Below are 10,359 nucleotides of genomic sequence, written 5' to 3' on the forward strand. Positions count from 1 at the left end.
ACATGCCGCCCGTGTTCTGTTTGTGTTTCATTCCTTATTTCTCGAAGAAAAGAAAGAGGAAATTCAAGGACTCATCTTTTTGTTGTTGTTGTTGTTGTTGTTGTTGTTGGACACAATATCAAATAAATCCGATAGTAATGCCAAGGAAAGTATAAGGTACGTTATTAGTATCAATTGTAATATAAATATGAACAATGAAAAGTGGACGAGAAGATGAGTTGCCGCTGGCAGCGACCGAACCTGCGTCTTGTCATGCATGTGATACCCAATGTAGGCTTCGCCTCAAGGTGAGTATCCGTGCCGCGAAACACGCTTTACAGGAGGACATAAATGGTGGTGGTACGATTGGGCGAAGCGTAGTGTTGTTCTATCACGCTCAGTATGAGCTTCGCCACGCGAGCGCGCGGCCGAGCGCACTGCAAGATTGCACAGTGGCGCCGATAGTGGCTTGTTTACGAGTTAATTGGAGGTATTTCGCACCTAGAGAGAGTTGGGTGCCCCTGCGAGCGTGCGTCGCTCCCACTTGCTTGCTTACACCCTCGAAATAATCATTCGTGAAGTTGATACCACCGCAGGTCAAAACGAGGATGAGCGTGAAATCAATTCGGAGCGATGCGCAGTCGCAGGAACAACCAAACTCACGCCAGATAGCTTGAAAACATATCACGATCGGCGCTGCTGTACAACCTAGCCTACAGTAGACTACCTACAGTGCGCTTGGCCACGCACTCGCGCGGTGTAGCTCGGACCGAGCGCGATGATACGTGGCAGCGAAAAACGTTTACGTAGTATGCACCAACCAAGAAACGCCTATTTTATCGCACAAAATATTAAACTGAAACGCTGGGCCAGCGCGTAAGAAAAATCGTGATGAGTACATCCCCGACATTTAGCGAAACTTGAGCGTGGCATTGATTCGTGCTTTGCGTGGTGTTCGTGTTCACACAGCAACATGCAAGGTAGGCACACGTAGAACATCGACGTCAGACAGCGTCTATTCGCTTGGGCGGCTTTTGCCACTCTGCCAAAGCAGTCACCAGAAGGAGCAACGCGTGGTCGGGATCATGGGTTGACCTGCGACACATCGGAAGGCGCTCTGGAACTGCGGCATGTGCATGAGCGGCACATTACACCTCTCCTCGGCCGACGCAAGGGCGGTGTCAGGATCGCCGCTGGCGCACAGCGTCGAGCAGAGGCCCACGAAGAAGAGTTGCTCGGCGCTGAGCTCTTCGATGCCCACGAGCCGTTCCTCTCGCTGGGCGCGGCTCGTGCGTCCGATGGCATTCCCCGACGGTTCGAACACCGCTTCGTACAGGTACGGCGCGGTGGCGAAGCCGCGAAACCAGTCCGAGTATTTGTAGCGGCTGAGGGCGTTGCCCAGTGACGCCGACTCTTCTCGATGGAAGCTCCGCAAACACTGGACGCGTCGGTTGCGCTCCCTGCGTTTACGGACACGTAGATATCGTTTGTACAGAGGCGTGCCTGCCTCGACATAGTTAAAATGCCCCATGGCATGGTCCCGTGATTGTTGAGCGTGCGTCATGAAATTAATGGTTAGAAAAATAACGGAATCTATTCGATCTCGGGTGCACAAGCCTGGAAAGATACTCTTTCAGCAAGTTACGGAAATATGGCATTACCGCACCTGGTAGCGTCTCCTTTCTCGCTCGTGCTTTAGCAACTGCTAATTTCAATAAAGGCACCCCAACAGCAGAAATGCTTCAAAAATTACTGTGTGGCTGCCACGCCTCGCTGTAGCCCCGCCGCGGTGGTCTAGTGGCTAAGGTATTCGGCTGATGACCCGCAGGTTGCGGTATCAAATCCCGGCTGCGGCGGTTGCATTTCCGATCGAGGCGGAAATGCTGTAGGCCCATGTGCTCACATTTGGGTGCACGTTAAAGAACCCCAGGTGGTCGAAATTTCCGGAGCCTTCCACTACGGCGTCTCTCATAATCATATGGTGGTTTCGGGACGTTGAACCTCACATATCAATCAATCAATCATTCAATCAATCAATCAATCAACGCCTCGCTGTTGTCTTTCAATGACTTAGCGTTGAAGCTTTGGTGTATTTGTGTAACATTGGAGTGAACGCAGCGCAAAAGAAGATGGAGACAATGAAGGGCGACGCACACAGAGTGCTGTGCGGCACCCTTTCTTTGCCCCCGTCTTTTTTTGCGCTGTGTTAATGCCTTCCAATTGACTCTCTGCCTTCGCGTTGTCAGCGATGTACCTTTCGTTCGGGGTACGCACTGTCACTGGAAGAGGGAGCGGCTAAAGCACAACGAGCGAGAAAGGAGCAGTGGTGTCGTAATACCCTATCGCATTTTCGTAATTTTCTAAGGGGATCTACATATGCAACACTATTGCGCACTGCACGCATTCACAAACAAACTTGACACAGAAAAAATATGGGTATTTAGAGATAATCTTACCGTCAAATTAGTGCCACACTGATATGGCAACAAATTTTTTTCTGTGTAGTATGGTTACAAAATGTTTCTTAAAGCTATATTGGAAACATTCTGCTGTGTATACAGAGCACAGCTTTCATTACAAAAGCGTTTTTTTTACCCTTAAGAATTTACAGCCGCTTACTGGATTGAAGGGTGGCTCTGTAAATTTGGGTCTTGTAAGTCCCCTTCCAGCAAAGGGAAGATATCGTTGAGGGCGTGCATCATCTGGTGCATAAGGACGTATCCGAGGCCCGCGTACCGTAAGCTGACGGGCAGCGAGTCCGCGTACAGGGGCATCTGCAACAGAGTCGGCTGCAGCTGCACCGTGGCCGTGTCGTCGTGGAAGAAAGCGTTGCTCATCAGCAGATCGTGGGAATGCAAGCTCGCCTTCGCTTCCAGGGACAACTAGGATGTTAAAAGCACGAGAAAGAAAAGCCGCAAACGTGAGACCCCAGGATTCCTTAGGGAGCAGCGTGCCATGCCACTAACGAAGTTCACGCATTAAATTACTGATGCACGTCAATGGCTATGATGTTGCTAATGCTCAGCGAGTACGTTTAGAATACTTGTATGAACAGGGTGAGGTGAATTTAGTATATAATTATTCATCAACATATCATTCCTGATGCATGTTCAATGTTATACTATAGCTAATGTGGTATTCGAGTTCATAGGCATGCAGATTGGTACACCAATAGGTGTGGCGAAAATTGTAAATGACCCTACTCCTTAACTGAAGTCAGTGGCGTAGCTAGGGGTGGTACACAGCCCCCCCCCCACCTTTATCTTGTGTTTCGTCATGGCATACAGATTGCAAAATGAATATTTGTGGTAAATATGTACAGCGCGAAGAAACGAAGACAAGAGTTGGCGCATAAATGATATAGGCGCCTAGCCCTCACTTCAGACCAAAAAGGTGCCCCCCCCACCCCGAAAAAAATGTCCGCCTACGTCACCGACTGAGGTGACTGGAGGGGTCGTCGCGCCTTGGCGTTTGTGCGGTCTGGTGTGTTCTTTGGATTAACTTCGAGTTTCGTCGCACTGACGAAGCGGATCTCAAAATCTACGCAGAAAGAAGCAGTTTGTGGTTCAGATCTGTTCCGTCGGCAAGGTGCCACAACAATCCCTGCTGCTGACAAGAAAGCTTTCCGCTCTTTCAATGAATTCACGAAGTTAATTTTTAATAATTGTACTCACAGTAAATTGGCCGTAACCTTAATGTTAACGAGACAGTGCCTGCAAACACGGACGTGTTTCACGCAATGGTATCACTGTTATTCAATGTAACTCTTAGGCTTAACCAGGACCATCGATGTCGTACTAGTTTTATTACTTAAAGCACATTGACTGGTAGTGCTTAGAACGAAACAAGAGTATCACTCGTTGCTTGTGTCACTTCTATGAACGTACCGATTGGTAAGCCGTGGCTGCTCTTTGCCAAGTTTCGAAAGTCGTTCTGATTCCGTCGCTTTGTGACGGTCGCTCTTCGAGGGGAACGTGAGGAATGATTCCCTTGGCAAAACAGAAGGTGAGCGACAGTGCCGCTATCCTCGAGGAAGCGATCTCCTTCGTCCGGTTGTCCATCCACAAATTTTTGCTAAGCGTGCGAGCAATAGTGCTTCGAAGCATGTCGAAAATCTCTCGCGATAGCGCCACAGCGCTACCCAGTAACAGGCTTCGGTACACTGGTGCTACCAGGGTGGTCATGCTCAACTTGTCCATCCTGTCCCAACACCACAGCTGCAGGTCCGCGCCTTTCGTGCTGTGCAGCGCCCTCAAACTACCACTGACGAGGCGACCCAGCTCTCTGGCCACTGACCAGCCTATAGAAGAATAGTACTTTTGTCTTTTATCGTTTCTGGACAGCAAAATAGCCACCGCGGCGATAAGGCCTTGGCTAGAGATGACTGCGATGTCCTCCGCGGTGACGTTGTAAGCGGAATTCCCTAGTTTACGCTGAATTGCGCTCTTCCAAGGCTCGACATTCATTTCGCTTTTCTGTTGCTTGGAACTGTCCCAAGGAAAGTCGGAGAGAATTTTCTCGATTTCCGGCTCCGCTTCTACCACGTCCATGACCATAGGGTTCAACTCTTCTGATTCGCTGGCCCCGAGCTCCCTCGCGTATGCGGTCACGAAGGCCATGTACTGTTCCCCGTCTTGCATAGAAGCTCGTTCCTTGGACCAGCGCTGGAGCGACGCGCTGTGACGCACGTGGAACGTGAAGTTGCGGCGAGACGTGTCGGCCAGAATCACGCGCAGCGAGAACCAAACGTCAACGTTCCAGTTGAAAGTCCAGTCAACGAGCACTTCCAGGAGGTCCTGTCGTGGCGGGGCAGGCACCGAAACGTTTGGCCACTGGAGGCCCCGTTCATTCATAAGTGCTCGAAGTTGAGTCACGCTGTCTGAAGATGAGCCGCTTTCAATACCGTCTCCAGAGACGCAAGAGCGAAACAGTGAGGCTGCGAGCAGTGTCCTTTGGTTGGTCCCATTCCTGCCACTGAACGCGCGGTCGTCGATCCAGGCGCGTAGTACTTCAGTCTTGAGACGCTCGCTAGTCATGGTCAGTATACTCTCGGACGTGCCGCAGACGTAGCGGTAGAAGTTGAAGCACGGATTGGTCTTTGTGGAAAGAGAACGTTGCAGATGTCTCGAGTACTCGACGCAGTGGCTTGTCCGGCACACGCTGCGGTTCGCCGATACAAGTTTCTTTGAGGGGTACGCGTCGTCCGTCGCGGGTAGGAGCGCTCTCGAGAGAACTATAAAGAGAGCTATCAGTGCGATGCCGACGAAGAAAATCGGCGTCGAGGTGTCGCGCGCACGACTAGCAGTCGGTTCGGAAGTGCCGGTGCTAGCAGCGGGACCACCGTTGCGTTCGCCTGGAAGTTCCTGCGATGAATAAGGAGCGCTGTGCTTTTTGACACAGAAGTCGGAGAGATAAGCGCTACGCAATACCTACACAATATATAAAACGAAAACTCGTTAGAGCCATTAGTAAGCCAACTGACTTAATTGTTCAAATTATTTGTATATTACACGACATTTACTTCGCGGTATTTGAAGTGCCGTGTAGCAGGCGACACGCAAATTACGATAAAAATTATTTATTGGAATCTAACGTGCTAAAAAACAAAATTTATGAGGGACACAGACAAACAGCACAAAATACAATCCGTGCCCGCATAGATAAATACCAACTGGCTCGATGCAATACCCTGTTGCGAGGATGTGCGATCGGCTCTAGAACTATCGAATGAATCGGATACAGTTCGAAAAAAAGCCTGATACTATAACGCTCTTCAGAACTGGCCTTATCAGCGAAAATCACTAAATTTGGAACCAAATCACGTGCACGTGATAACTTTTTTTTTAGAGTCGAAGCTCTTATTAGTTTAACCTTGTCCTGCGTCAGGCGTAACCCGCAGTATCTCACGAGCCGCGGCGGCTCGTGCTCGTCGCCTGACAGACGGACTTGATCTTTTTTTCCTGCAAAACACTACAGGAAACCTGTATCATTTGAACGCCCCTCTCTCTCTCATACAGTAATCTCCTACTACCATGATTAATGTTGGGAATCGTGCTTTGCAATCCAATTTTTCATAAATCGTGGCACCTTTATTTGTGTGGACCAACAACTGAACCTCGTGGCAGTAGCCTAATTGTGCGTCTCTTCTTCCTGAGGTAAAGTCCTCAAGAGGCGCTGCAACGCCTTTTAGAGTAACTATCGAATCGCTTTGCTAAAGTAGTATTACGGCATCGCGAATCAGCTGCCCGAAAATTTTTAGAATCGGTCAAGTACGAGTGGAAGTAGAAGTTAGTTGCACGCTGTAATTTTTTTCTCTCGTCCTGAAGAACATGCTGTAACTAAACAGGATGGGATGGCGCGGGGGAGGGAGGTTACGTTACATGCACGTTAGGACCTTGAGCGCCCTTTTTTTTTTTGAACGCACGGCTTACATTGAGTGGGATCGCGAGCACGCTAGAGCACGCCGGCAATTGGCGGCCTCCCACGGCTGAAGCAGTAACTATGCAGTCCACAACATGACCTTCGAGATTGTAGGCGTGCGGCTGCGCGTTTATCATCTCGGAGGCTATGCCCATAATGCTCAGATCAGCCAACGGCCGTGAATTTGGGTGTATGGCGTGGTCACCTAAGTATATGGCATTATCGATAGAAGAGGAGGTGATGAAGAGGGGGATACCGCGTGCTGCGTTATAATACTTGGCTCACGTGTTTTCAGGAGCCTCGGCTCCGGATCGACAGCTTTTTCCGACCATGGTGAAAAAGATGTGGCAGGTTCCCTTTAAGGTAGCTACGCCCAAGTACTAGATACCTATGGCCACATCATACCGTGTACTCCGTTACCGCTGTTACAGGGCCTGTGGGCGCGACGTGTGCGGGCTCGGCATTAGGAACTTGCGATGGCGAATGGTCAGCGTCTGTGGTTTCCTTCTGAGCCTTTTCCACCTTGGTAGTCGGCTGTCTAGCACGGTCATCGCTCCCGGGCTCAGGGTGGCTCCCAGGTTCGGTTACAGCTGCGTCCGGCACACGTTCCGTAGGCGCCGACATTTCGCCCTTGGTAGCCTTATTGCGGTGGGCCTTCTTGTAACCGGCGGTTGGTTGGTCAAGCTTCTTTTCCTTCCGTGTCCCAGCACTGGCTGGCGCCACGGGCTCAGCTGGGGACGCAGGAGCGCTTGTCTCTCGTTCGTCGTGCATTGTGGTCGTCAAGCTCGCGTCCTTTTGCTTGCGCTTTTTCGCCATGGAGAATGGTTGCCACGCGTTTCTGCTTCACTAGAGCTTACTATTGAAGGTCGATGTGACAGCTTTCAGAAAGAGTAGCATAGAATAGAGCAGGACAGAACCTTGAAAGTGTGGCACACGGCGATTCCAGGATTCTTCTTTTTCTTCTTCATAGATATCACCAGCCTCGTGTTTTCTTCTTCGCAACAGCTACTTGGCACGAAGTTTCATACTAAAGCGCGCATGGACGACACTTTCAAAGCTGGCACAAGCTGTCTACTAAAAATTCTTGCAACTTCCATGTTCTACGACTCTGGAATGAAGCACCTGCACCTATTGAATGATGTTGGTGCCACGCAAAAAAAAAAAGAACGTCACTTGATAGAGATGATTAAGGAAAAAAAAAGGATTGTCCAGTTGGAGGATAAAAAAATTGGCCCCGTATCTGCATGTTGATCTGCAAATGTCGTCGAAAGACAATAGTCTTGCGTGTGGAGAGTGTGAACAAAATATTTATTTGATGTTCTGCGCAAAAAATCGGTGAATGGTATTCTGGAGGCGCTGCGTTAGAGTGACTCCAGCGTGCAACGGAGGTGAACGAGCGCATCAAGTCACGTAACACGTGAGACATGAGAGCTATCTGGCAGTTTTCTTGGAAAACAAAGCGCGTGCCTCTGAGACGGGCGCCTCAGAGGTGATAAAGGGTAGAACGCAAGGCGACAGGTAGGTGCCACCACCGTGTCGTTTTATCAAAGCGTTGGAAACACTCGCCTTTTTGTGCAAGCGTTGCATGGTCAGTAAAGCGTGATAAACGCTACGGTCTTTAGAATTACATATGTATGTTTCTTCTAGTAAAAGACGCACATACAGAATATATACGTGTTGTTATGGTGCCTCGATAGGCGCAATAATTGTTTTTTTTTAAATTTAATATCGCACAACGGTATGAACGCTGAACCTTGAGCTACATTGGTGTGCGCTGCGGATGAGGTCGGCCGTTTGGGGTATCAGCTAGTGCCATTCAAAGTACCCGGTACCGTTAAGAGTGGACAAACAAACAAATGTGCAGACATAGAGACAGAGCAAAATTTTTGCGTCGAAGGTCCCTAAGAAAGACTATCGTCTTTGGAAAAATGCAGGTGGATCTCGTGCATATGTGAAAATCGGTGAAGATCCAAACCTCTGATGACGTTTACGAGAGAAACGTCACGGTACCTCACTCTTCTGACATTTATGAGCGTTATTATTGCGATGGCAGTTATATGGACAGTCTCGGCTGTTTTTTTGTCGTCGCCGCTGCCGTCATTCACCGTATCTGTATACCTATCTATATATATGAAAACTCAAGAAAGAAAAGCAAAAAATGGCAGCATATCCAGGGGGTGAATGATGGAGAGTGGGGCGAAGCATCCGTCCGTCCATTCGTACTTGCTTCCGTCCGTCCATGCGTCCGTCTGTGTGACCGTCCATGTTAGACAGAGCGTTAAGTGTCGAGTCGTAAACGTTGTTAGTTCGCTCTCGTCCTGTGCATGTTCTTTTCGTGTGTCATTTGTGCGTGAGCAGTGCGCTGCACGTTTTGATCTTCTTGCCGTTCTCAGTATTACATTCCAAGTTGTTGCTATCAAATTGATTGCTTCGCCCTTGCGGCGATACTGTGGCTTTTTGCCTTTATTGCAGCTGACCATTCAGCGTAGTTGTGTCGTTTCGTTCAACGAGTCAGGAAGTGCTCATAATCCTCACCATAAATTAGAGTGTGGTACGACCGTTGTTGTTCCGCACGAACGTTGTTGTTCCGTTCGACACATGTATCTTGAATTCTCTTTGCATTAGTGTGGGCATTTGGGTGGTGAGAGGACGTTGGGTGCGTTGTCCATTCGCACCACCTCCGTAAAGTTTTATATCTGTCGTACATTGTATTACGTGCGCACATTCCAGCACACGTACGAGCATATCGCCATGAGCATGAGATGAGATTTTATTGTGCGTTTTCACTCCTGGCCAACATGTATGTGCCACTGTACGACAAGAGAAAAAAAAGTAGAAAATACGATGAAGTCTTGTTCCCCAACGACTAAGCTTATCCTATTTGAATCTACACTTGTAAAGGAATCGGTAAAGTTTTTTTTTAATCTGCTTAGTCTAATATATCCATGGTATAACATCTAACATATCCAGCTGTCTGGCCTGCTCTCGCAATTGCACAATAATTGTAGAATTTATTTGGCATATTAGCTGTCGTTTTCTTGTTTTCTTATTTTTAATATATATTATGATGTCCTGGTTTGGACGACCGATTGATAGATTTTCGGATTAGCCCGAGAAGCCGATGGCCAACAGCTACGGTCAACCCAGAATGTTCCTGCTCAAACAAGAGAACCATGAGGATGCACAACGAACGTATTATGGCGATGATAATGTAGAGATGAAGAAAATGCGTATAATAAGCACCCAAAGTATTATAATTCTTTATTAATAAGCACGCAAGCTTTAATGATACGATACGCAGTGTTGGCCAGGCCCTCTGGATACGTGTCATAGTGTTCAGTATATTTAACTAGTTCACCATAGCATTGAGAAACCAATCAATCAATCAATTATTCTATCAATAGATTTCAATCGATTAGGGATTGTGAGGGCTATAGTGATCAGTTCTGCTCGACCTCCTGGTGTTCCTGTAGACAGAGGTTAAAGGCTATACAATGTAATGTGAAATTACTTGTGGAGGTGGTGAGGAGGAAGAAGTAGTGGTCACAGAGAATGCGCCACTAACAATAGGAGAACAACAACAACAACAACAACAACAACAACAACAACAACAACCTCTGCTTCGAGCTCTGCCAGTTTTCTAATTCTTTCGCCAAGATTTTTTAATAATCGACATACCTAGGAGGGATGTTCTCCCTTAGAATGCTGAACCGAAACCCAATCCAGCAACAGGGACCGGGCCGACCACCTCATAGTGCGTCTGACGCAAGTTCTCACCCCGGTCCAAGCGTGGTCCACGTTGACAATTCTGTTGACTCCTCCGTTGAAGATATGGCTTCAGACAGCGACTACGGGGTCGTACCAAGCCGACGCCTGAAGAGGAAAATCAGCCGGACATCGCCGACTGACCGGCAAGCACAGACAAAGGCGAGTAGCATGTGGTCGTACACCATTTCGTAT

General features: G+C 48.5%; 1 protein-coding gene across 1 annotated transcript; it reads right to left on the reverse strand.

Moving 5' to 3' along the window:
* Positions 1 to 1,033: 1,033 nt before the first annotated feature.
* Positions 1,034 to 7,215, reverse strand: LOC119160163 (membrane metallo-endopeptidase-like 1). Its single transcript, XM_037412870.2, has 4 exons — positions 6,805 to 7,215; positions 3,867 to 5,342; positions 2,599 to 2,861; positions 1,034 to 1,439 (listed from the first exon to the last, which is right to left on the reverse strand). The coding sequence occupies exons 1-4, from the start codon at positions 7,213 to 7,215 to the stop codon at positions 1,034 to 1,036; spliced, it is 2,556 nt and encodes an 851-aa protein (XP_037268767.2).
* Positions 7,216 to 10,359: the final 3,144 nt, after the last annotated feature.

The sequence above is a fragment of the Rhipicephalus microplus genome, chromosome 1 (genome assembly GCF_043290135.1).
Source record: "Rhipicephalus microplus isolate Deutch F79 chromosome 1, USDA_Rmic, whole genome shotgun sequence".
NCBI lineage: Eukaryota > Metazoa > Arthropoda > Arachnida > Ixodida > Ixodidae > Rhipicephalus > Rhipicephalus microplus.

Excerpts from the sequence above, each read along its gene's own strand:
- LOC119160163 (XM_037412870.2), bottom strand. The coding sequence starts at position 7,215 with ATGGCGAAAAAGCGCAAGCAAAAGGACGCGAGCTTGACGACCACAATG. Across the intron at positions 5,343-6,804 it reads CAGCGGTAACGGAGTACACG|GAACTTCCAGGCGAACGCAA; the intron begins GTATGATGTGGC and ends TATTCATCGCAG. Across the intron at positions 2,862-3,866 it reads CAGCCACGGCTTACCAATCG|TTGTCCCTGGAAGCGAAGGC; the intron begins GTACGTTCATAG and ends TTAACATCCTAG.